The sequence below is a fragment of the Apodemus sylvaticus genome, chromosome 4 (genome assembly GCF_947179515.1).
Source record: "Apodemus sylvaticus chromosome 4, mApoSyl1.1, whole genome shotgun sequence".
NCBI lineage: Eukaryota > Metazoa > Chordata > Mammalia > Rodentia > Muridae > Apodemus > Apodemus sylvaticus.
This window is the reverse complement of record NC_067475.1, coordinates 14,296,383-14,323,543: the sequence shown is the minus strand read 5'-3', so window position 1 is coordinate 14,323,543 and position 27,161 is coordinate 14,296,383. Positions and strand designations below refer to the sequence as shown.

At 41.6% G+C, this 27,161-nt stretch overlaps 2 protein-coding genes across 2 annotated transcripts; one reads left to right on the top strand and one right to left on the bottom strand.

Annotated features, from left to right (window-relative positions):
• Window positions 1-1,326: 1,326 nt before the first annotated feature.
• On the top strand, window positions 1,327-7,749 carry Gng5 (G protein subunit gamma 5). The gene is made up of 3 exons (XM_052178994.1): window positions 1,327-1,499; window positions 4,888-5,027; window positions 7,532-7,749. The coding sequence occupies exons 1-2, from the start codon at window positions 1,419-1,421 to the stop codon at window positions 5,011-5,013; spliced, it is 207 nt and encodes a 68-aa protein (XP_052034954.1). The 5' UTR covers window positions 1,327-1,418; the 3' UTR covers window positions 5,014-5,027; window positions 7,532-7,749.
• A 568-nt stretch (window positions 7,750-8,317) lies between these two features.
• Rpf1 (ribosome production factor 1 homolog) lies at window positions 8,318-22,871 on the bottom strand. Its single transcript, XM_052178990.1, has 9 exons — window positions 22,613-22,871; window positions 21,043-21,099; window positions 19,176-19,256; window positions 14,574-14,669; window positions 13,931-14,084; window positions 9,901-9,983; window positions 9,272-9,453; window positions 9,062-9,188; window positions 8,318-8,540 (listed from the first exon to the last, which is right to left on the bottom strand). Exons 1-9 carry the CDS (start codon window positions 22,838-22,840, stop codon window positions 8,499-8,501), a joined length of 1,050 nt encoding a protein of 349 aa, XP_052034950.1. The 5' UTR covers window positions 22,841-22,871; the 3' UTR covers window positions 8,318-8,498.
• Window positions 22,872-27,161: the final 4,290 nt, after the last annotated feature.

The window sequence follows — 27,161 nt, the reverse complement described above, 5'->3', positions numbered from 1 at the left end:
TTCCACATTAATCTTAGAAATCTGCATTATTTTGGCATACATTATAGGTAACAAGGAACAAGGTAAAATATTTGTGTTACAGTTCATATTAATTTATTTATTTTGGTGGCGCAAGCCTTTAATCACAGTGTTTGGAAGGCTGAGAATTTCGAGGCTAGCCTGGTCTACATGGAGTTTCAGGCCAGCTAGAGCTACAAAGTGAGACCCTGTCTTAAACAAACGATATTCTGCCTGCTTATTTTTAAAATTATGTATTAATGTATGTGTGTGAACGCGGATGTTCCCAGCTCTAGTGAGGGTGACAGTAGCCCCGGGACTAGGTGCTTTGGAGTTGCCCAGCGTGGGTGCTGGGAAGTGAACTTCGGTCCTCTGCACGAGGGCTTAGCTCCCTGGTCCTCTAACCGCCATCTCCCACCCTCAGCTTTCGTATTCTTTACACGTATAACTTCATTTCATTTCATTTTCAAGAAAACCAGAAAGCGTCTTAACTAGGGCAACCGAAGTTCCTCAGAAGGTCACTGTTAAGGATTGGGTAAAACAAATTTCCGGTGCACATCCCCCCCGCCCCCGAACTGATATTATCTGCTTAGTGAAGCGATGTGCTGGCCCAGAGCAAATCATAAGTCACTTTCTCAGTTTCCCAAAGAAAAAGCACGCGTGACGAACTCCTGGCTCGACAGGACAGCGGAGCTTGAACTAACTTTAATCTTATAACACTTCTGAGTCTTTTGAACCTCTGGGATTCAGTCCCAAGCACGAAGTAAGCAATTACAGAGACATCCAAGGAGCAGAAGATCCCCGAACGCGAGCGCTTCATTTCTAAAAGTACCGGGACGGATTCCCGAAAGACGGCGCCGACAGGAAGCTGTGCGGGGCGGCGACTGGCCAAGCCCCAGACCGTCCAGGGTCCCGCGGCCCGGGTCGGTTGCGGTGCCCTCGGCCCGGGGCTTGGCTGGGAGCGGCGGGCGCCGCCCGTTTGACCGAGGGCGCCTCACACAGGGCTGAGCTGCCAGGAGTCGGGACGCGTCAGGGGCGCCCCGGGGCAGCGCTGGCTGCCATTTCCCTCGCCCCGACGTCGGGAACTCCCTCCTTCCCGCGACCGGCCCCTGGGCCGCGCTCCCGAGCCCGCCCCGGGCGTCCTCTTACCTCGCCCTAACCAGCCCCTGCAGACGCGGAAGGCGCCGGCCGGCCGGGCGTCGGGCCGTACCGCCCCCGTCGCCACCGCGCCCACTGGCCGCTCCGCCCCTTCTCCTCCCTCGCGCGCGCGGGGGAGCCCGGGGCCCAGGGGGCCGCGCCGCGCATGCGCGCCGCGCACAACACCGGAAACTTCGGCGAAGTTCGGAGTCCCGCCCCCCGCCGTCCCGCGACCCGCCGCCCCCTACTCGGACTGACGATTCGGCCCGGCTGTCCCGAGCGCCATGTCGGGTTCTTCCAGCGTCGCCGCCATGAAGAAGGTGGTACAGCAGCTCCGGCTGGAGGCCGGGCTCAACCGCGTGAAGGTGAGCGTGCGTGGGCGGGCGGTGGGCTCCGGGGGAAGCGCGAGCCGACGCGCGGCTGCTCCGGCCGGGCCGTGGGCCGAGGGCGAGGAGGGGGCCCGCCCTTCCGCCGCCCTCGGAGTCGTCGCGGCCCCGGCGAGTCTCCGCACGTCCCGGACGCCGAGTCTCGCCACCGACTTCCGTCTCACCCCAGACTCACCCCCCAGTACTCGCGCTTGGAACATACGCGAGTCCGCTCGGGTAGCTCCAGACGACGGCCATATAAGCAACTTTTGTTTGCGGACTGTCCCGGGCGTCTGAGGACACCACCCTCGTTCAGGACAACCTCGAACAAAGCCACAGTGTGCTCGCGTCTGACCTTGCTGGGCTATCCGTTTACTGCTCGCATGCCCGAGAAACAGACGAGCGCTGGCCCGTGTTGCCTTACCTACGGTCTGGGCTAACTTGGGGGGGGGGGGGGGCTCCTGTCGGTGTTGGTAGACAAGTAGGTATTCAAACGCTGTTCGAAGGACTGTTTGGTTACTTTTCCAGATCCTAAACAGATATGGCTTCTTTCTGATGTAATAGGTCGGGTTACATGTGAAACACTTCCCGGTAATTATAAAAAGCAACAAGAATACAAATCACCCTTCGAGAAGCTGCCAGTTTCCAAGGTGATTTGATTTTGTATTCAGCAGACTAGTCCTTATTTCTAACGTGCTTTTGGAGAAGGCTTCTATTTAGCTTTCTCAAGTAGAAATGTCAGAGACTGCTTAACTTCCTAGTGGTAACCTTAGGATAGGGAGACGCCCATCAGTCTGGGTTTGGACTCCATTTCTCTAATCAAATTCTCACTTCATCCAAGTGACTTAGTCAGTCTTGGCCAGATTAGAGCTCTGAAATTTGAAGCGAACTATTTATCATCATTCATATATATTAACTATCATAAAGTAGGCCAGGAAGGAAAAAACAGTGGGTTGGGGAAAGAAAGACGGGTGAATATAGTAATTATGGTACTGGTACTTAACCTAGTGGGTCAAACCAGCATACTCCCAGAGGATAACTTTCTTTTCTTTGAAAACCCTAGCTGCTCTGTGCTACCTCCTAGCTTATCTTACCTAGTGTGTCTTAAATCTTCGGAAGGTTTCTGATTGGGATGATTTAAGCCACCTCAGATAAACAGGGTTTTGAAGTTTCCATGGCAAGGCGCTTCTCACTTGGGAAATTTACATGTTTTTTCTAGGTTCCTAAACTGGGATATGCCATTTGACATCATCTATGTACCACGTCTATGCTAGGTGCTTTCTTTGTGTGACATTTTAGAGCTAGCATAAACTTACACTTGTATTTGTTTAGGTGATAATAACAAGTGCTGTACCAAACTCTCAGTTAGATCAGGACATTTGGAAGCCTGACTAATAGTTCTGCAGTGTGAACCTGGACAGTGACTGTTACTGTGGCCTGGGTACTAGCAGCCATTCCATTTTAAGTCTCAAGGTTGCAGTTTAGAATGCTGGGTTTTATTTTTTGGTTTTCCAAGATGTTTTCTTCACATAGTCCTGGCTCTCCTGGGACTCCCTGTAGAGCAGGGTGGCCTCAAACTGAGGTCCGCCTGGCTCCCTGTCATTTAACCTCCTTCCGGTACTGTTAGTCACATAGCCTTAGGTGTCTTGCTGTTCCTTAGGATCTTCTCTGCCTAGAGATACAGTCCATATATAGTGGTACTCGGAGGATCCTGTGGGAAAGGAATTAGAGGCACTTTGTGCTTACTGCTCATCAAGAACAAACCAAATGCTGTAACATTGAAAACTGATTTATTTTTATTTATTTATTTGTTTGTTTGTTTATTTTTGGTTTTTCGAGACAGGGTTTCTCTGTGTAGCCATGGCTGACCTGGAACTCACTCACCAGGCTGGCCTCGAACGCAGAAATCCACCTGCCTCTGCCTCCCAAATGCTTGGATTAAAGGCATGTGCCACCACTACCCGCAGTGGCCACTTTTAAGAGGCAAAACAGGGTGTGGGTTATTTGTACAAGGGTTTAAGAACCTCTAATATTCAGAGTCTATGAATCACATGGGACTTATACTAAATTGTTGTATAAGCCAAACACATATAGATTGAAGCAGAGTTTAAACTTATCCAGGGGATTGATCCTTTGGCCACAATATAGCTATTATCTAGGACCTTTTGATATAGAGTATCTGTATCGCAATTAACTCTTTAGGCTGCAACACTAGGGTCTTAGGCATTTGTTGGAATCTTAGAGATAACTGAAATTAAGAGTAAACAGGGAAATTAAATGGCTTGAGTGCAGTTTTAGTTATTCAGGGTCTGCATGCCCACCCACTTTGCTGTGTCAATATTTGTGTTCAATCAGCTAGTTTGAGATAGGGTTTTGCAAAGTAGCTGGACTGGCTTTCAACTGTTTAGGTTATAGAACCTGACACTGACAACCTTCTGTCCTGTTTCATGTGACCTGAGAATAAAGTATATGCATGGTGTGTGTGAGCACATGGGGAGTTAAGAGAACAGGCCACCTTGTAGAGTTTGAGCTCTCCTTCCATTTATATGTGGGTTCTAGAGATCAAACTCAGACCCAGTTTAACAACCCCTCTAAATAGCCTGTCTTCAAGAAACACTCTATATTATCAAATGTGATTCGGCAGTGTTGATACGTGTATACAGTGCAACCCAAATAGGACTTCAGTACTGTTCATTATATTCTGTATTTCCTAACCAGGATATATCTAATGGTAAGCGCATGTCACTCTTACATGTAAGGTAGTATATAGATGGGTATAAATCTAAAGAACATTGAATTCTGAGTTCTGTGCTGGTTACCTTAGGGTCACGGGCATTTTTCCAGTTTGCTTTCAAGACAGTTTCCCTATAACGTTAAGATCTTTTTGTTGAATTATTAATACCATGTATTACTTAGTAGCAAGATAATTGGGGGATGTGACTCAGTTGTTTGAGTGTTTGCCTATGAATATAGAAAGTCTTAGTTGGATCCCAGCACTCAGGTGGTAGAGTCAAGAGGCTCAAATGTTCAATGTTCAAGGCTGTTGCTACATAGCAAGTTTGAGGCCAGCCTGGGCTACACCAGACAAAACAAATTCTATTTTCCCCAAACCGAGCTGTCCAGGCTTGCTGAACAGCCAGCCCATCATATAAAAACAAGACATGCTGTGCTTTGTAGGTAAATGGGATTATACTATTGAGTCACTTGATGCTTGTGATAAGGAGAAAAAAAACATTACATACCAGTTTCATTTACTCAGTGTTCTGAGTATGAGCCAGTATAGAACTGTTAGCTTGAAGTTATTTTGAAGTGAGGTTTATTTTGGGTGTTTCCAGACTCATAAAGACCACCAGAACCTTAACCAACAGATGTTTCTCTTCTGTCACAGGTTTCCCAGGCAGCCGCAGACTTGAAACAGTTCTGTCTGCAGAATGCTCAGCATGACCCTCTGCTGACTGGAGTGTCTTCAAGTACAAACCCCTTCAGACCCCAGAAAGTCTGCTCGTTCCTGTAGTCATATATCTTGAGGTAAGTCCACCCACTTTTGATACAAAGGAAGAACTAGCTAGGTCTTTTTATTTGTAGCACTGACAACATCCATCTATCCCAGTAGTCCTGGTTGGCATTCTGTATTCCTTATTTTTGAAGGTTACTGAAAACTAGATTAGTAATCACAAAGACTGGTTTTTATTTTTATCACAGAGTGCTAAAGAGATGTGATAACTGTAAAAAGGATATGGGAGACTCAAAAGTCCACTGCTACCAACAGCCATGTGTTTGTGTAGCGCTGCCACAAACAGAATGAATACTTGGAGATCCTAAAACACTTTTTTAATTACTTGCCTGTCAAATTGAAATGTGAACAGATTTCCAGTGTATAGGAATGACTCTGTGGGTACACTGGTGGATTTGTGGATAATTCGTCCCTGGGGAAAGAAAGCCAAGGTTTGAGGACAAGTAGCATAGCAGAGAACTGGGGAGCAAAGCAAAGGTAAAGCAAGAGAGAAGAGAGACTTACATTTGTGTTGGCAGTGAACTGGATTTGAGGACTTGGACAGGATATGGCTATCAGAGTTTATATTCATGTCCTAGACTATGCCATGTGTGGAAAAAAAACTGTTCTCCACAGATGCTGACAAAATTGTTTTGGCTAATTTTAGATGTAATTATAGGATACTATCATTATAATCTTTGGTACATTATTAGTACTGAATTAGGAAGCAAACTTAAAAAGAGTTTTTTTTTAAAATACACTATGTGGTACACACCCTTATACTAACATTCTGACTTGAAAAGTTCAGGAAGCTGCTTCCTAAAATACCTTGTTACATAGGCTTTGTAGATCTGGGAGTATACAGGAAGTTAAGCACTCTTCAGTAAATATGATTGGTTAATATGACTAAGTTTTTTAAAACACCAAGGAGAAGGGGATTGAAGCTGTTTTCGGTAACAGGTTCTCAGTAAAGAAATACTGTTAACAGTCTAGCTAGTATCTTAGTACTTAACAGTGTTAATATTTTCTGGCTCTTGGCGATATTCACTGGACAGCTCTACAAGTTTCATATTTTTATGAGTTACTAAAAAGTCTTTTGTAAAATCAGGTCCTATATATTGTACACAGGGCTTAAGAGCCGAGCTTAAGATCAATTTCCAAGTTTAAGGCCATGGCCATAACCTACATGTTGGGGCCATGTCTGCTTTAGAGGTATAATAACCAAACAGTGACCGGGAAATTTCAGTAATACTTGAGTATCACTGCCCATGTTTGGTCTTTCACACAAGGCATGGTTTTTTTTTTTGTTGTTGTTTTTTTGGGGGGGCGGGGGCGAGGGAAGGGTGGTGGCGCAACTCTTGGCTAAACAGACCTTACTTTATTTGCTATTTATTAATCAAAGTTAACTGTTTTATTTTATTTTTAAAGTTTCCCCCCTAGAGCTTTTGTTGAAACCTCTTAAATGTTTGTTATGAAGTAATTCAAAACTTCAAATAAGTATAAAGGTGAACTGGTTGTCTACCATTTCAAGTTCAATTCAATTTTGAGATGTTTTGTTTGTCCTCTATAGTTTAGTCATTTAAGCTATTAGACAGGATTCTGTTGTATGCATAAACCTCCATTCCTCTATCTTATTTGTTTGTTTGAGTACACGGTTGCTGTTTCTCAGACACACCAGAAGAAGGCATCCAATCTCATTACAGATAGTTGTGAGCTACCATGTGGTTGCTAGGAATTGAACTCAGGACCTCCAGAAGAGCAGTCGGTGCTCTTACCACTGAGCCATCTCTCTAGCTCCCATTCCTCTATCCTTAATGGGCTGCATTAAGGTGGTTTCATTTTTTATGCTGCTGACATAGTATGCTCAGTATCCTTGGTGTGTTTTCTGTGTGTAGGCGAATAGAAGTGATGACATCTTTTTTCAAAGGGTCTTTAGATTTTTTTTATGTTAAGCATTTTTATATTTACCTTTTTATTACAATAAAGTATATTTCAGTAGTAATCTAAGTGAGGTAATCTATGAGACTCCATAAAATAGGATTTTTCTGCCAGTTGTAAAATCAAAGGATAGTTGGATTTTTGTGCCTTTTATACTGTAGACTGTATTCTTTCTTATTCTCTAATACTTGGTGATGGTAAACAGGTAGACAGGCTTCGGCTTAACCCTTTATAGACTGACATTCAAGTGAGCCACCTAGAGAGGGTTTGATTCATGATGGGGTGACTACCAACAAACTCATCATGACTCTAAAGTATATCATACCCCTAAACTTACCACACCTCTTATGTTATAGCACAGCAAGGGTTGGTAGTTGACATCAGGGGTGTTGCCTCACTGCCACTACTGCACAGCATCTCAGAAGATAAACTGAATGTGTTCAAGATTTAAAGAATATGTTATTACCCAACAAAATAGGCAGAACATAAACCATTTCCAAAAATTAAAAAGGAAATTTTCCTTGTGCAGGTATTAGTGATAAAAAGTGTTTTAAAAATTACTTGTGTGATACTTTATCTTCTTTTTTTTTCCTCCCACTAGGTTTCTCAAACCACTTTTCATGAACCAGTGAATATTCAAGAGAACTAAGTTTGAAGTCTGTATAAAAGCTTCTCTTTAACACGTGCCATAGTATACAATCTTCTATTTGTCAGTCCTTAACATCTACCTCTCTGAATTTTCATGGATTTCTGTTTCACAAGGTTTAACTATTTTATATACACTGGCTGTAGCATACAATAAAGCAGCATACAAACTTTTGGCCTTGTTATTGATATGAAATGTGCTGTATACTAATCTTGTCAACACCAAGACTCAGTGCCTTATATTGGCAAGGCTTTTAGGAATTTACAGAACTGCCAATCTTTGTTCAAAGATTGGGAGACTTGGAAGTTTCTGTCCTTCAGTTATTTTCAGGTATTTTAATATTCCAAATACAAGTGGGGACATGGCTCCTTGGTGAGAGTACTTGCTATGCAATTGTGATCTGAGTTCAGATCCCTGCCACCTGTGAAAAGAGTTTCATTAAAAGAATCATGAATTTGAGAACTCAGCACAATGCCTGAATGAAGTAGGAAAGTAGAGGGTAATCAGGTAGAAAGGAGCAAGAAAACAGTTAACTTCAGAGAGCTGTAACTTTGCTCCAAGTCCCAGTAAAGTGCCCTCCAAGACTATATTAAGTCAGGGTTATACAAGCCTTTTCTTAGCCTACGAGTCCTTTGGGAATGCAAATTAGAGAGTCTGAATCTTCATTCCTATGAAATTATTTACAACTAATCTGAAATGACAACAAATTTTAGGACTTTCATACCTAAAAAAATTCAGACATAAATAAAATTATATTTATTTATATTTACTATATGGAGCAGAAATTCACAGCACTTGGTCATTTGTTCAAATACAAGATTTGTAAAAATCAAATTCCATTTTGAAAAGGGTGTTTCATTAAATTACCAAGTTTTTCAAGACAGTCCTGTCCAGCAAAATTCAGTACTACTTCCCTAGTCCTTTATAAATGGAATTTCCTTCGACTTGTATCCATTTCCCGAGGCTGAAAATTAAAGGGGGAACAAAAAAAGACAATGAACACTTGGGTAAGATAGTGGAAACTGGCTTTCATAGGTCTTCACGAATAACAGTGTGGAGACACTCTGGCTATGTCCGTCTTAAGCTAATTTATATGTGCTGCGAGTTTTAGGAGTTTAAAGTAAAAAAAATCGGAAGGATGTACTGCTCTTAGCTAGGCAGAAAAGAATGGTCTCCAAATGTTCTTGAGTCCAACAGCAGTTCTTACAAAGTGCAGCAGAATCATTGTGACAGCTGTAAGAGACTGTGGGGCCTGTTCCCTGTGAAGCTGCAGTAGTACGGTAGGTCTGGGCTTGAGATTCTTCCATTCCTACGCTGATATTATATTCCCATTTAAAGACTGTGGTTCTTTGGGCTACTTCAGATCCTGGTTAATCAGCAGGCCAAGACACTACATCATGTTGGTACTTTCTAGTTCATGGGGGAACAAACACACCTTAATATGTAAACACAGCTAAGATGGGCTTTGGAACAGTGAGCACATACCTTGTGGACCCATTCATACTCTCCATATTTAGAATCAAAGGTTCCCTTCTGAAGAGATCGTAATTTTAAGGTAAAGCGTGGTCCAAGTTCCTGAATTCCCACTTTCTTTTCACTCTTGAATATGTATCTTCAGAGACAAAGTTAAACAATTGAGTTCATTTTCCTATGGAAATGCTTAAAGGACTGACCAAATTAGTGTATGCTCCTCACCTGTGAAACCTGAAGAAGATGTAATCCCGCTGATTGTGGAACGTGGCAACTTGTCTTCCAATAAATTGAGGATTATGAGGAAAGAGAGAAGCAAACATACGTCCAATAGAATGACCTAGCCGTGTGGTAAAGTTATTCAGAATTATCTCAGGCACATGTTCTGTGGGGTCTTTTCCTCGTCGCTGGAAAAGAAGGGCCCAGTAAAGATAATTAGAAAAACTATACAACATAATGTTTGGGTGTAGAATTTAGACATTAAGAAATTTGTTTTTTGGCACAGGGTCTCACTGGCTTAGAATGGCTTGTAACTTTTTAGTTCAGGCTTTCTTAATACTCAGAGATCCTACTGCCTCAGCCTCCCGTGTGCTGGGATTACAGGCAGGAACCACCAATCTTGGCTTTAAAAAACTCAAAAATGACAAATGTAATAGGTGACTTAAATACTCAAATCTTACTATAAAAATCAATGTTTCATGGTAATGACTACTTTTCTCGAAACTGTTTATGGTCTCACAGAATCTCAGTAGAAAACCTGCTGTCTTCAGATCAAATAAGTAAAATCAACTAGATCTTTAAGAATGTACTGATAATCTGAGATCAATATTGATCAAGGAGTATATAAGACTCACCTTAATTTCCTTACGAAGACGAACACTACTCATTTTAAAATGAGCAGTTGGACCATTTGGCAAATGACTCAAAATAAGTCCATCTGTTTATAAAGGTCAAGAAATACATCAAAATGTAACTTAAGTCCTAAAATGAGTAACAAGCTGGTTTCTTTATGGTCAAGGGCACCTAAAATCTATAAATTAGAGGATGGATGTATTTGTTCTTCTGGCTTAACTAAATTTTCCTACCAAACTAAAGTCAAACCACATAAAATCTTTCAGGAAAATATGTATTAACTTAAAAAAGTCTTATATAAGTCTCACTTATTTTGTTTGTTTTTACAATTAAATAGCATCATTCTCAACAGGACTTTCTGGCCTTTCAGAGTGAAAGTGCAAAATAAAAACATCTACCCAGTGGCCACTACTCAAAAATAAGGGACTCAATACAACCAGTATGTAAGTTCACCCCCACTTGGATGTTTTGTTTGTAAGATTAGGACATGATAGAGTATCATCCAACAGGACTACAAATGTCTGCTACACTGAAAGCAAAGCTACTGCTACTACTTAAGAGAGAAGCTCCTTGGATTAATGAGAAATTAAAATCAACCTTTATAATCTACTTGTAGTCTAGCATTGCATGAACAGAATTACACTAGATATCATCAACAACAAATATACGAGACCTACTCACAGCAAGGGAAGCAGTCAAAATATACAGGGTTTTATGGCACAAAGGTACTATAACAACTTTTCAATGAATAAGTTTTGGCTAGTGCCCAATTATATCATAAGCAGCCAGTACTGAAATCAGTGGTTGACTAAGGGCTCTCAGTAGCAGCTTTTTGTTTAAGAGGGAAAAAAGCTGGGATTGATGGCCCATCCCAGCAGTCTAGCCTGTGTCTGGGTAACCTGACCCAACTTCAAAATTAAAAAATATTTAAAGGGATGGGGTACAGTTTACTGCAGCCCGGATTTTGAAACCTTTGGCTGCTGTCTTTATTAAAGCAGTGCTTCTCAACCTTCCTAATGCTGCAACCACGTAATACAGTTCCTCATATTGTGGCGACCCCCAACCATAAAATTACTTTTGCTGCTATTTTATAAGCTGTAATTTTGCTACTGTTACAACTTATAATGTAAGTCTCTATGTTTCCTGATGGTCTTAGACAACCCTTGTAAAAGGGTTGTTCAACTCCACAAAGGGGCTGCAGCCCTCAGGTTGAGAACTGCTAGACTAAAGGCAGGTGGGAGAAGCTAAATTATATCCAATTAAAACCAACCCCAAATTTGTGGCCTAAGTTACTGTTCTGCTGCCTTCCAGACAACCTTGGAATGTAGTGGTTTGCATGAGACTAGCGCCAATAATGGTTGGTTTGTAGCTGGTGGACTGTTTAGAAAGGATTTGGAGTTGTAGCCTTGAAGATGGTTTGTCACTGGGGTGGGCTTTGAGGTTTCAAAAGCCTTTACCAGGCCCAGTCTGTCTTTTTCCCTTTCCCCCCTCCAACTTGTATATGTGTAAACTCTTAGCTCATGCTGTAGTGACACAGCCTGTCTGCCTGCTGTCATGTTTCCTGCCATGATGGTCCCACACTTTGAAACTAAGCTGTCAAACTTTGACCAAAGTTCTTTTGGTCATGGTGCCTTGTCATGGTCCTAGAAAACTAAGACTATGCCATTTCACCAAAGCCATTTCACATCAATGTAGACACAATGAGATTTACAAAACAATACTGCCACCATTCCTTCTCTTCAATTTGTCACCAATCTCCCCATATTACTGCTGTCACTATACATTTTCACTTCTACAGCTATTCTCCTGACTTATATGGCATTTTCCACCTATCAATAAAATAAGATTACTCTTGGTCTTCTCTACTTCTGAGTACATTTTCTACTATAGGTGGTAATCAGGCAGGATCTGGCCCTTGGTTCTGTTAAGTAATAAGCCATATAGGACTTAGTTGGGTCATTTTATCTACTCCATGCTTCCTAAAGACAAGTGGAAAACTATCAGTTTCAATAGCAGCAGCTTATTCCCTACCATTCTGTCAGCACTGGCTCATGTTCAGAATAAAGATGTTAGTAAGGTAGGAACAAACTACATTTCTTTTTTCTTTTTTTAAGTTTTTTTGGATTTTTTTTTTTTTCTCGAGACAGGGTTTCTCTGTGTAGCCTTGGCTGTCCTGGAACTCACTCTGTAGACCAGGCTGGCCTCGAACTCAGAAATCTGCCTGCTTCTGCCTCTACCTCTGCCTCCTAGAGTGCTGGGATTATAGGCATGTGCCACCACCGCCTGGCTACAAACTCCTTTTCTTCTATCCAGTTTTCTCAGATGTTTTCTGACTTGAAGGTCCTCCCTCCTGCCATCTTCTCTACATACACTACAGCTCCTCTTGCTCCAGTGATTCCACACACTTGGAGGCGTTTGCTTCTCCATTCCATCAAGGACTGCCTTCAGTCCCGCCTTTTCATCAGTAGAATAACGTAGCAGGTATGAGTCATGAAAATGCCTTTCTCCCAACCTCTGTTAACCCCAGGTTAGAACTGGTTTTGTTTGTTTTGTTTCTTTAAACATGTATTTGTGTCTACTACACAACAGGCCAATAGCGAACACTGATTGCTTCTATTTAACAATTTACTACAGGGTCAACTTCGCCAAGTACTGCTCTTACTGCATGGACAGTCACAAAACCATGAAAATTAACAAGGCCAGTGGATCTACAGTAATTTTCTCTAACCTTTGTAAAGGCTTGAATTCTTTCTAGAACATTCCTATTACATTGTGGCTTGTGTCAAAAGTGAAGTACAGATTCTGAAATTATAGGCTCTCAAATAAAAAAAATTTTTTTGAGGGGGGTACATAAGTTGTATTGTTAAACTAACAAAACTCATGCCAAACAGAGTCTGTGCCTGTTTCAGTAATGGGGACGAGGCCAAAGGCTGGCCCTACAAGGTGGGTGCATGGCACGGGGACAGTTTGTCCAGAACAGAGCAGAGAAGACGCGATGTCATGACAGCGCAGGCTTTCTGAAGCTACACGTGCCGTGCGCACCGTGTGATACTAAAGCAAAGAGAAAAGAGTTTCTTACAGTGGAACTGACAACTTTAAAATGATGACAACATAATTGCTAAAACCAAACTGACCTTGTCGTTCTATTCGGGGAAGCCATGATATAGGCAGCAATCACTTTAAAAATCATTCCTTTCTGGAGTAATTAGGCATATAAAAATATACTAATCTAGTCGAACTAAATTATAATCTAGTCAACAAATGCCACATTAAAAAGGTTCTGCTATTTTAGTTTCTGGAAAACTAATACAGGCAAACAAAATAATATGCTTAAGTTATATTAAAAACAATGAAAGCTATAAAAATGGATTAAAGAATACAGTGTATTAAATCACTGAGTGTTCATTGGTATAAAAAGAATGCGTTGTCCTGTGGCAGAACAGAACATTCTATTGCTATTTTTATAAATTCTTTATTAATCTGACTCACCCAATTGGTCATTTAGATTCAAGAAATAACAGCAACTATAAGAAGCTAGATGTATTGTATATTCTTTCTTCTCAACCGAAATGCCTTGGAGTAAGAAGGCATTTGTCTCAGCTGTGAGACTTACAGAAGGTTTTGTCACTAGCGCCCAAAGCACCAGGAGCCACATAACAAGGCTTCACTCCCACCTCAGAACAATGGAGTGATGTGCTTCCTGAGCCGTGCGATGCAGCTACACCACAGCTGTGATGTCACCTGGGCCAGCGCTTTCAGGGTTTCTCCTTTCCTCTGCCTCACTCATCAGCCCTTCCCATGCAGACCTGGCTCAAGCTTCCGTATAAAGTCCCCCTCCGTCAGGTCCTGTGAGCTGGCAGAACTACTTGTCTGAACTCACTATGGCTGGCTGACTGTTATAGCTGCATCCTTTACTAAAGAGTACAGCAGTGTTTCAGCTCTAACACCTGCCTGATAAATGTTTTCGTGAATTAAAAAAACAGGGGAGGAAAAGGACAGGTAAATTTCCTTAAAAAGAAACCCAAAGGATACTCGGCGTTTTACGATCTTCATTAATAACAATCAGGTCTGTGAAATCTCTTGCAATGCACTGTGGGATAATTTTTTTCAGAGCCAGTCCTCTTCTGTAATAAACATGTGAATCTGGTATAACTGTGGAGAGCTGCTCACAGAGTCGAACTGTTCTCTGTAAGGAAGTAAGAAAGAGGATGTAAGGGCAGGAGTGCTGAAGATTCTAAGATGTTACGAGAGAGAAAGTAAGCAGGCAGTGTCGCATGAGTCCAAGGTCAATCACCCCAAGGCCCAGGTCTCAACAAGGGATGGGGCTTCATGGAGACAGAGACATGGCAATCTCTGGAGACATTCTGGGACTAGAGCTGGTGGTGTAGGGGTGTGGACTGCTGCTGGCTCATAATGGACAGAGGCTGGGGATGCTGCTAATCATCACTGTGGTCAGACAGACAGCACTCCATAACAAGGACTTGGCCAGCAGTGATGCTAACTATGTCAAGGTTGCAAAACTATCCTGAAGAATTATGCTTGTAAACCTAATCCTCATTGGTTATTTTTGTTTAGCTTATTCACTGTCATCATCAAAGGCAATTAACTATTTCACTTTTCTGAATGGAGCATTTGAATATAAGAATTCATGGACTACGCAAATCAATGTGTTTACCCCATGAGGTCTATCTGATGTTGTGATAAGAATCTTAGGAGTCGTCTGTCTGTTGAAGTAAGAAGCAAATTCATCTGTAGCTTCATCATAAGCCACCTGGAAGAGAGGAGAGATCATTTTCTACCACACAGTTCACTGAGCATGGATTTCCAAGCATTGCTTGACTGACTGTTAGCTGACAGGTGTGGGAGGAGCTGACATTAACAGTGACATGCAGAAGCTGATTCCCCTTCTGCACAAGCATAAACAGCTAGTTACCAAAAATAATGTCAGGGCACAAACTAAGATGTGCAGATTCTTGCAAAATGTCTACAGACACGGGCAAAAATACCAGTCCCGACCAACAGTACCACAGTCTCTGTGAAGGGGAGAGCAGTCTAGAGTGGAAGATGACAGAATCAAAGTGGGTGGGAGAAAGGTAAAACCACAGCTTGTTCAACCCAGGGTTGCAGACCTCGTTTAGTGGAGGTAGGGAGTAACCTGAATGTAAATGTGGTGCTCTGGGTGCTCTGAAGTACAAGCTGTAAATATACTTGAGACCCTGTCACCACAAACCCACAGGTGGTACTAATTTCACACAGCTGAGGGACCTGAGAACCCACTGAATGTGGAAGGCAGGGGAGGCGAACTGGTGGAGCTGCCTGTCCCTGACTGATAAAAACAGGGACAATCAGCAGCAATGTAGGTGAAAGACAACACAAGACTGGGTAACCTCACACTCTGAAGTCCAGGTGAACTGCAGACACCAAACAGTCCCTAAACAATAAACCAGAGCTGAGCACAGTGGCTCGTTCCTGTAATCCTAGGAGGCTGATGATGCAGGAGGACGGCCTTGAGCTTGAAGCCAGGCTGGGCTGCATTGTCTCGGGCAGCCTGGATTACAGAGGGAGATCCTATCAAATAAACAAAGCCAAAATAAACTAATTAAATACTTTACAGTCTAGAACTACAACACTGTATTGTCTAAAATGTCTTAACTTTCAGCCAAAACTTGATAGAAAAGGAAGTATTGGATACAATCAGGGGAAATAATTGGCAGTGAGTTAGGCTGACACATGAACTGAAAAACAATTTCAACTAAATAGCAACATAGTCCAGTGTGGAGAACCATGAACCTGTCCTAGAGATGCAGCAAAGACAGGGAAATTGCAGCAGAATGCAAACTTGTCCACAGTGTGTGACGGGGATCCTGGCAGACAGAGAGAAAGGCAGGAAAGGTATCTAAGAAATCATGGCTAAAAAGACAAGCTTGATGAAAATACTGACACTAATCTAAGAAGCTCAGCAAATCCCAAGTGCGATATAAAAGAACAATAATAAACATAGAATCACAGAAAACCTTGAGATGAGACAGATAGAAATAATGATAATTAATATGATGCAGAGTATGTTCAAAGTACAGAAAGGAAAAACGTATACTCTGAACAGTTAAAAGCAAAATATACATATTTTCAGTAAACAACCCTGAGATAATTAACAGCTATTAAATCTGCTATGAAACAAAAAGGAAATCCTGCAAACTAAAAGAAAACAACATTAGTGGACCCAGGAAACAGGTGCTAAGATGGAAAGCCTGCATGCACATAAAGACAACCGTATGGATAAACGCTTGAGTTCCTTCGAGAAGCTTCAGATCACACACAAGGTCAGAGGAAGCCCAGCCCTGCCTGGCAGGACTATGCGGCTCTACTGTGAGTCTCTCTGATGATTAAAGACACGGGGCCTTTTGCTTGTTTCCTTCCAGTGCTGAGGATTAAGCACCCAGCCCAATGCATGATATAATTCTAGGGGCAACTACTATGAGAATACCATAGTCTAAAAATCAAAAGGAATTAGAACAGCTTACTAAAAATTGAACATAAAACAGCCAAGGAAGAACAGAGAACAACGCGGAGCAGGGAAAAGGCAGATGGAAGTGAAAGTCTAGCTGTTACTAACTGACCCTAAATACTAATTTTCAGGCTGACCGAAGAGTGAAGATCTAACTGTATGCTCTGGATAAGTGATGCATATTAAATTCAAGTCTGTGAATAACCTCAGGGCAAAGCATGGAGAACGTGCCGTTGAGTCCCTAAAGAGCTGTGTGATTCCATCCACAGAACAGACGGACAGACATTAAGGGGCACTGCTCAAAACCAGGGGGATATGTTCTCGGGGATCTGGGATGAGCACATCAAGACAATATAATTATCACTACACACAAGTAATTACTCAGAATAATATAATTGTAAATGCATGCAGCTAAAAGGCATGAACACCAGAACTAACTCGGTCTCCTGGAAGAGCCAGCCAGCCAGTCAGCCAGCCAGCCAGGCAGCCGAGAGGTGGAGTACCCGGGTTCTTCCTTTGGTAACAAAGAAATAGACACGCAGAGAGAATCGGTAAGACGGGAGCAGGCTATGAAGACACACAACAAAGCCTTCCAAAATAATAGGAAGCAGAGGTTTCCAAGGGCAACACTAAACATTCCTCAGAACAGACGACATGCCAGGACTTAAAAATCTCTTTAACTGGAAAGGACTAAACTCAAAGTAAGCAAACAAGCACAATAAAAGTAACAGAAATCACCCAAGTAAACCTATAATATCTTCAAATATTTATAAATTAACATAAATAATAATAATGAGCTGAAGTCAATTAGAAAGGGAAATTAGAGAATCCCTTGGGCTGCAGTGACCGCCTAGCACTGGCGCTGGGGCAGATGAGTCCTAAAGATGAGAAAAATGAATTTTATATAAACAGAGCAGAGTAAGGTCATTAGAATCTAAAGCTATTTATCATATATTAACAAATAAGTAGAGAAGACTGAAGGTTCTCACACAATGATATTTGAGATATGAATGTTAATCACTACAATTTAATCATCAGGAATGGTATATAAATGTATTAAGTTGTGGACTTATAAACATGACAATATTTTTAATGGAACAAAAAGCCTAATAAATGATTAACAAATATTCCACTTAAAAATTATAACTCTGACAAGGCATGCCTTTAATTCCAGCACTTGGGAGGCAGAGGCAGGCGGATTTCTGAGTTCAAGGCCAGCCTGGTCTACAGAGTGAGTTCCAGGACAGTCAGGGCTACATGGAGAAACCCTGTCTTGAAAAACCAAAGAAACAAAACAAAACACCCCCCCCCCCACCCCAACAACTCTGGTTTAAAAATAACAATGAAAATAGCTCACTTTCAAACTTGTGGGATTTACTAAGGGTGATACTCAAAGGGAACTTTATGGCTCATAGTTAAAAAAAAAATTGTAAATGAAAAATAGAGAAAGCTCAATGAAAGTAGAAGGAAACAAGAGGAAGATAGAAATGAAACATAAAATTCAGTAGAAAAGATAAAAGAAAAACTACTCTGAGAGAAACATACTAAGTCTGACAAAAAGCAAACATTAGGACAAACATGGGTTTCCTTAAAACAGACGGCCCCTCTGGTTCTCACTGCATGGCGATTTTTATTTGCACGATATTAACAATGAGGGGTTTTGTTTTGTTTGCTTGTTTTTTTTGGTTTTTTTTCAAGACATGGTTTCTCTGTATAGCCCTGGCTGTCCTGGAGCTCACTCTGTAGACCAGGCTGGCCTCGAACTCAGAAATCCGCTTGCCTCTGCCTCCCAGAGTGCTGGGATTAAAGGCATGCACCACCACCACCGCCCAGCTGAGATTTTATTTTTAAAGGAGAAAAAATGTTAGGAATCATAAGTAAACATTACTAAAATCTCTGTCATGAGTTCAAATATGTATCAATTCTAAGCAAGTATCAACAATCCAAATCAGTGTATAAAAATATAGAATATCACAACCAGAATAGGTTTATCTCAAGGAGGAAGATACTTATTTTGACTAACTTTAGAAAACCTGTAGATGAGTAAAGGTACTATGTGGGACACACACAGGCATCTCGGTATTTTCAGAAAAAGAGTTCTGTGCTCATTCATGATGGAGCCAAGCCTAAGTGTGACTTCTGTAAACCGTACCTCGCTGCCGACACCCGCACCGAGGAGGTGGTGCCAGCAGGATTCCTTCTCCTCAGGGACACCCAAGGACCCTTCACTGCCTCTTCTATTCACTCAACATTAGAGCGGAACTTCCAGTCAGAACAAAAGAAAAAATAAAGCAAAAATAAATCTGTCATTGGAGAAAGAATAATCTAAAACTTAAAATGAAGCCAATATTTAGATAAACTATTAGAAGCCAGTTTAGGCAAGCGATAGCTGGAGAACCACTACCCCTGAATCAACTGTATCTTTACAAACTTGGAAACAAAGCCATCTTCAGGATGCCAGAGGGAAACGGAAACAGGGCAGGAACAGTGCTAACAAGACTTAGGTGGAAACCACTATGGAGAAGAAACAAAACTTACTGAAATATATTTTTAATATTGAAGAAAGATCTAAGTGAAGTACGATATGCAGGTCCCAGACTACATTGTCAGGTGCACTGTCTGTGTTATCAAATGTCTAGGAGAGACAAATGCCAAGGACAGGGAAGAGAGACAATGAGGAAGGGGAGAAGGGATCCCTAGATCTTACGACCACCATGATGCGAAACAGAAACACACCAAGTGTGATCATTCATATTTGGTTTCAGACATTACCTCTTCATCATTGGGGTCTACTGTGGTCTCATCGTAAATGCGTTGGTTTTCAATGGTCTTGGGAACAGGCTTTGGTGGAGCCTAAGTAAGAGGGAAAACACTGAGAATTAGAAGCAGTTTATATTAACGACTTCACATTACCGTTGGCAAACAAAACATTCTGCAAATAACCTCAAAACAACCTGTCCTTATTTTAAACCACAACTACTGTTACATAAATCCTAGGGATAAAATGGAGCAGTAACACTACCCCTTAAAAATCTGATAAGACTTACATGGTAAATACAGAATAAAATGTCTTAAAAATTAAGGCAGAAATAGCAGAAGTCACAAAAATTATCCATGTCTAAAACAATATGCAACAGTAAAAGGAAGTCAGCAGAATGGATAAAAAGCTTAGTAAGGTACAAATCCAGGTGACTGCTTCTGTACCTCCTGAAATCTACTCAGAAGTGTGGCAAGTCTAGCCAGTGACCTGGGAATTCTGTATGGGGTTAATTTATGGAAAGAAATGAAATGTCTACGAGGCGGTCACTTGTAATGGAAACAAACATAAGATAGCACACTGTATACCACGTGACCAGATAATGCAGAATTATCATGCAACCTAGCCCATGGTCAACACACTTGCGAGGAGTGAAACAGAAAACAACAAGAACACAGATTACGCAGTGACATGAAGAAAAGATGAACTGATGAACCAGCTATTCAGGATGGTCCATGTGTAAGTGTGTAAGGTGTGCACTTTGTGAAAGTCTCCACCCAATGGGTTCTAGGAATTACGCTCAGCTGGCCAAGCTTGGCAGCAAGCGCCTTTACCTTACTGAGTTATCTTGCTGACTCTTACCTAATCTTTAAAGATAATTCTAGGAAGTCATCTTTCAGTACAAAATCTGATGTTTTGTGTTTAGGTAGGGTGTTGTACACACCAGCTAAAAGCTATTAAGCTACACCCCAACCCAGGGCTAGTGATAGTGCTAAACACTGATCTGCACATAAATTTGCTGCACTTACCTGATAGTATTATATAATGCATTAGAATTCTGAAGGTCAAAATGACCTAATATTGGTAATTTTAGGTGTTTTAAACTGATCCTATTTGGAAAATGCATGAAAAGTAGTATGCTTAGCTTGTATACAGCCGGAATGCTTGCCTGTCTCAGAAATCCTTACTCTCACTTGGTATTTATAGGAGATCAAAGGGAGGAGAACCATATGCTTTAAAAAAAATCTTACAAGATAAATTATAAATTAAGCATAGTTGTAAAAAATTTTAAAAAGGAAAAGTTTAGTCAGCCAGACAGTGGTGGCGCATGCCTGTAATCCCAGCACTCTGGGAGGCAGAGGCAGGCGAATTTCCAAGTTCGAGGCCAGCCTGGTCTACAGAGTGAGTTCCAGGACAGCCAGGGCTACACAGAGAAACCCTGTCTTGAAAAAACCAAATCCAAAAAACAAAAACAAACAAACAAACAAAAAAACCAAAAGAAAGTTTAGTCTTGCAACAACACAGGGATATTTACCAGTTCTTTTACCCTTAAGTCATAAGAGTTAAACCCTCAAGGCCAAAGTGGGGAGTTCCCAGTTCCAGCGCCAGGGAGCGCTTTCTCAGCCTCCTGAACTCCACCAAGTACTGTGCATGTTTTACCGCCTGTACGTAAGGTACAGCACAGGGAAATTCAACAATTCCATCTGAGCGAGCGACTCTGAGAACAGGGGATGAGTTCTCACCACTGTTTGCTAAGATGGGTAAAGAGTAGAAAGGGATTTAACACATTGTTTTCATACATCTGAACTGTCTTAGAAGAAACCAACACAGTACTAAGAAACACTTCATAAGACAAAGTACATGGCTAAAACCCTTACTTACCTTGTCGCCAAGAGCCTCTCTCTCCTTTTTAAGTTTTTTCTTAGCTGCCAACTTTTCCTTTGGGATAAAAGCAAACAATATTGAGAAACCAGCAGTCACTTAATAAACTCATACTGAAACTACAAGTCAGCTCTGGGAACATTCTCAGAAATTACTGTAACCTTTTAAGAAAGCACAGGAAACTTTTAAAGGTCTGCTTACAAAGTGCAGGCTTGCTTCTGACTGACCATCCTCCCATCTCAGATTCCTTAGTGTTTAGATTACAGGTACATACTACCACCCACAACTAGACATACTCGTTTTTCTTTAATAGCTAAAATGCTGAACCACAACTGGGCAGGCTAATCAAGAGGAATCAGTTAACAAAGGGCTTGTTCTTTTTTTTTTTTTTTTTTTTTTTTTTTTTGTTTACATCAAATCAACATTAAGTCTGAACATTTAAACTTTTGGTAGCGTTAATTTTTGCTATAATGCTTCTAATTAATTAAATGTGTGAACAAGTACATTTTTCCTTAGTGGATGCTTTCTAAAGACCATGGGTATAATGGTTACTTCTCCTAGAAAGCACTAAAAATAGACAGAAATGGGAAATGAATTCTCAGGATGTTTCCAGTAAGGTCACCACTAGTTAGTTATTCTTATAGTTTATAACCAAAGTCACCTTTTAAGATCAATAGGAGGTTGCAAACATGATTAGTTGTTACTCAGTATACACCATTGTCTCCAGAATCTAGACAAAATGTTTGACACATTCTGTAGTGCCTACTGATCTTCAGTCCAAAACCAGGCTTTTAGGACATTCCTCCCTCACGCTTGCAAACCTAAATAGGTGACATATCTACCAGAAGATCTCCACGACTAACTGTTCTTCCAGAGGTCCTGAGTTCAAATCCCAGCAACTACATGGTGGCTCACAACCATCTGTAATGGGATCTGATGCCCTCTTCTGGGGTGTCTGAAGACAGCTACAGAGTTCATATAAATAAAATAAATAAATCTTAAAACAAAACAAAACCTCCAATAGCAACCTAACATTCCAGTCAGAGAGTCCTCCTTACTGGTCCTCCAGTAAGAGAACGCGAACAAAATTAAAAGAACATCATGTGTTAGTTGCTATGTATGCAGTAATGGGAAATTTTTAAAATTGTAATTTAGACACAAATGAGCCTTATGATCCTGGGCAGGCCTTCCTTACAAGTCTGTCTAGTTTTCAGCCTAGGTTTACTCCCAGGACAGTGCGAGCACAAGGCAGCAGAGAGCAAACACAGCTATTACAGACACTTCACAGTACTGAAACTTCACCAAGGATTCCTTCAGAGTTAGAGGCCGAGTTTAGGGCCTGGAGTCTACAACCAGCGCTGGGCAGGCAGGCTGCGCAAAGCCGGATCCCCCACGCCAAGCTCGCCCCGCAAAAGGCTAACGCTGGGGACCCCGCAGCCAAGCGAGGGGCGGTGACGCGCACACAGCGGGCCCGCGCGCCCCCCAGCCCCCGCGCGCGCACGTCGGCCGCCAACCCCGCGCGCCCACGGCCCCGCGCGTGCGCCGTGTACCTTCATCCCCACGCGCGTACCTTCCGCTGCTGCTGTTTCCACCGCGTGAACATCAAGTGTCGCCGCTGTTTGTTCTTAATCTCCGAGATACTGAAGCCCGGGGGGAAGGCAGACGCTTTCGCAGGCTGCACCCCGCTCTCCGCTGCCCCATCGCTCGCGACCGTAGCCTCTTGAGGCTCTTCAGCGGCAGCTTTCCTCTTCAAGCCTCGCTTGCCGCCACCAACACTTTTCTCGCCGGCCTTCGCCATGTTGTTTGCAGCTGTACGGAAACGGAAGTGTTTTCCGTCTTTGACCCGCGTCATACGGTTTTACTTCCGGGGCCCGCCAAGTTTAGGAACGAGGGTGTTGCTTTATGGACTAGCTATTTAAGAAAGTGTCAAGCCGGGCGGTGGTGGTGCACGCCTGTAATCCCAGCACTCTGGAAGGCAGAGGCAGGTGGATTTCTGAGTTCGAGGCCAGCCTGGTCTACAGAGTGAGTTCCAGGAGAGCCAGGGCTACACAGAGAAACCCTGTCTCGAAAAAAAACAAAAACAAAAACAAAAAACAAAACAAAAAAAAGTGTCAAAATTCAGGGTTCTCTCCGGACTGTACGAACAGAGAGAAGAGTTCCTAGATTCTTTCCTGAGCCTCTCCTGGGTGTTAATCCTTGTTATTTAGCTGCAATTTGCTGCAAAGAAACAAAATGGCTCACAAGTTGTGTGGTGAGCTTTAAAGTCGTATGTCACATTACTTCTAATAGAACAATTTCTAAACAGAACTAGATTTTAAAAAAGATGAAAAGAGAACAAAGGAGCATCACTTCAAAGGTTCTCAGAATCTGCTTCTGCCATTGATCTCAGACTTAAGTAAAGATGTTTATGCAGTAATCCAATAAAGGGCCTTTAATCTGAGACAAGCTGATAAAGCAGAAGAATTACCCTGTAATGGAAATGACCAGCTCCGAGGCACCTCAGCAACAGCAAACTTATCTACTACTCAGACACCACAAGTCGGATGAAAAACTAGGAAAGAAGAGGCTTGGAAGTTAAATAGATTCTGTGAGGGTTTTGTACAGATTCTGTGTTTTATGTAAGATGTAGAACTCTCGGTTTATTTTGAGGGAGAAAATGATCTAGCATTTTTTTGTTCTGTTTTGTTTTGGTTGTTTGTTTTTTCAAGACAGGGTTTCTCTGTGTAGCCCTGGCTGTCCTGGAACTTACTCTGTAGACCAGGCTGGCCTCGAACTCAGAAATCCGCCTGCCTCTGCCTCCCAAGTGCTGGGATTAAAGGTGTGTGCCACCACTGCCTGGCTTAGCATCTTGTTTTATGTTTAAGGCGTTACAGCCCTGACTCAGGGTTTGTGGATGCCGAGTGAGTGATTGTCATAAAGCTGGATTTACAGCCTCCTTGATTTACACATAAAAAAACCAACACTCATAATAATTATTCAAGGGGGATGGAGAGTCGGCTCAGCGGTTAAGAGCACTGACTGCGCTTCCAGAGGTCCTAGTTCAATTCCCAGCATCCACAAGGTGGCTCACAACCGTTTATAATGGGGTCTGATGCCCTCATCTGGTGTGTCTGAAGACAGCTATGAGTATGTACTCATAATACATAAATAAATAAATCTTAAAACATAATAATTATTATTTGAAAAAACTAAGGGAAGATGGGTGAGGAATGATGATGAATTGGACAAAGGTAGTATTCACACAGCTCTCCCCTCAGAGGAATGAGACGGTTTATTCTGGAGCGGAATAGGAGTGGCCTGGGAACATAGGTTTAGGTCTCCCAACTTCCATTTCCAAGGTAGCGTCAGGCTCCTAAAGCCTTTTTATAGCAATAGAACAAAAAGTCGTAAATCAAGACACTTTCCAATACACGGATGGAGACACTCATTAGGCAGTTACATCACAGTGAGAAATCTCAGCTGCAGGTATCCAGTTATCACCTAAAACAGCTGAAACCAATCCTATTGGTTGGCGATGTAACTATTGTTAAGTTGTAGTAGAACATAATTCATGTTTGTGGTAATGCTGGTGTTAACCCACCATGATGACAGTCATATAAAATTACAACATTACAATTATGGGGGTATTCATTCCTTGACAATGCTAAAAAAAAAAAACCTTATATGTTACTGGCAGATATGAGTGCTGGTTTAAATATTTGTTGTCCTACACTTTTACATTTTAGATTGTATTCCTATTTCCATTTTTGTTTCTGTATAGCAGTGTGCTATGTCACACCTGTACAACTCGCATATGTTTCATGTTTTATCATATCCCTGGTTTAAATCAAAATACCATATGCCACCAACATTTGTGTAAGTACACACTAAGTTGTATGCACAGTGATAAAATTATGTAGTTTAAACATTCCACAGAATGTACATCCATTACTGTATAGTCCATGGAAATCCATCAAGAAATCCATCAATGAGAATATATTTTCTATAAGATTTAGCCTATACATTGTGACCAGATCAGCCAGGCAAGAGACACAAATATTTTAAATGTAAGGTAACAAACAATAATCTTTAGTTTATGCTAATTTTTCTCAGGTCTTAGAATACTCTGCAAAGTTATTGAAAATTTCTATGTGGTCATAACTGTCAAAGCAAGCGAAAATGTAAATTAGGGCTTATAATGTTTGTATATATTTATAGTAGCAATAAAACCATTATTTAAGGGTTTATATATGTTATGAAAATGACTATATTTTGTAGCACAAAAACAATTGCAAAGAGTCTTATTGTTTTATGGGCTTTTAGTTGGATTAAAAGCTATTTTTGCATAGAGTCTTTATTGATAGGAAATCTTTTTGAAATATATGAAGAAAATCTAGCCTTAATTTTGCAACTAGTTGACAGAGGAATATTTAAGAGATATTCCAGACAATTCTTGATATTTGGTAGTGCATCAAAATTTGACAAGTGGCAAGCTTCTTAAACGTTACTTGCCGTGACAGCTGAGAATAATGAATAATGGTATAATGAATAATGAGTATGGTCAAGCACAACTTTAATTCTAGAACTTGGGAGACAGAGACAGGTAGGTCTCTGTGAATCCAAGGCCAGTCTGGTCTATACAGTGAGTTCCAGGCCAGCCTGGTCTATATAGTGAGCTCCAGGCCATCCAGTGATACATAGAAAGATCTGTCTCAAAAAAAAAAAAAGACCCTAAAATTCCATAAATCATTTCAATGGGCTTTAATAGTCTGTTACATACATTAAAATGTATCACTCAGACCTTTACCTATGTGTGTCTTTGTAACAATGCATTTATTGATCATTTGGAAGATTAGTCCACTGTATCCTTCAAAAGTTGACACATCTTGTTATACCAATTTTTTGCCACACACATACATGTGCATACACATGCACATAGGATGCAAATCAATGGGCCAAAGTTGCTGAAGCTGGAATTATTGTTAATTTATTCTCTTTGTCCTATTCCTGATTGCTAAGTCTTTAAAACGGATTTTACGAGTGCTACAAGAGTTCTGGGCAAACTTGTTTGATCATATTCATTCCCAGGCACACCTCCCTCCTCTTAGCCAACCACCATTTTACCAAACTTTAAAAGATTTGTTTACAAAAGCTACTACTTCATTTCCACCTATCCATCTCCTTTCTTCAACTCTTTCCATGCTCTCAACTCCCTCTCAGATGACTTCTTTATTTAACACATACACACACACACACACTGCTGTGTCCATTTAGCATTCTTCATAAATACAGTAAGCATTTAAGAAATTCTCAAAAAAAAAAAAAGACAGAAAACAATCCTAACTTAATCAGCACCAAAGTTCCTCTTGAACAGCATTGTACTGGCTGGTTTTGTGTGTCAACTTGACACAGGCTGGAGTTATCACAGAGAAAGGAGTTTCAGTTGGGGAAGTGCCTCCATGAGATCCAACTGTGAGGCATTTTCTCAATTATTGATCAAGGGGGAGGGACCCTTGTGGGTGGTACCATCCCTGGGCTGTATTCTTGGGTTCTATAAGAGAGCAGGCTGAGCAAGCCAGGGGAAGCAAGCCAGTAAGGAACATCTCTCCATGGCCTCTGCATCCATTCCTGCTTCCTGACCTGCTTGAGTTCCAGTCCTGACTTCCTTTTGTGATGAACAGCAGTGCAGAAGTGTAAGCTGAATAAACCCTTTCCTCCCCAACTTGCTTTCTGGTCATGATGTTTGTGCAGGAATAGAAACCCTGACTAAGACAAGCACTAAACTTGGCTCCACATGAGCCATGAGCATTGTTCAGTAAAACCCAGGGTACTCTGGAGCATCAAGGAGCTGTGGGAAGTGGGGTCTATTATTGATATGAACTTCTCTTAAAAGCATGACTTACTTCCTATCCCTGCCATTAGTTAAAGATCAAGAACAATCTCAACATAAAGTCTCACTATAAAATGGGAGTTCACTGTGAAGACGTGTCAAGAGCACTGCATGGCGTTTCTTCTGTGGTGCAAGCCATACCTCAGTACTTGACTGAGGCTCACCAGAACCAAAGGTTCACACTGCTTGTTCCTTCTGAATAAGATTTTCCCTTCTTCCTTGAACCATTAAAGAAAATGAAGTTTTCTCA

What these genes read in the sequence shown, in the direction of transcription:
- Rpf1 (XM_052178990.1), bottom strand. Translation starts at nt 22,840, where the DNA reads ATGGCGAAGGCCGGCGAGAAAAGTGTTGGTGGCGGCAAGCGAGGCTTG. An exon ending in GAGAGGCTCTTGGCGACAAG is followed by an intron (nt 19,257 to 21,042) that starts GTAAGTAAGGGT and finishes CCTCTTACTTAG; the next exon opens with GCTCCACCAAAGCCTGTTCC. An exon ending in TGAAGATCGTAAAACGCCGA is followed by an intron (nt 9,984 to 13,930) that starts GTATCCTTTGGG and finishes CTTTATAAACAG; the next exon opens with ATGGACTTATTTTGAGTCAT.
- Gng5 (XM_052178994.1), top strand. Translation starts at nt 1,419, where the DNA reads ATGTCGGGTTCTTCCAGCGTCGCCGCCATGAAGAAGGTGGTACAGCAG. An exon ending in CCGGGCTCAACCGCGTGAAG is followed by an intron (nt 1,500 to 4,887) that starts GTGAGCGTGCGT and finishes CTTCTGTCACAG; the next exon opens with GTTTCCCAGGCAGCCGCAGA.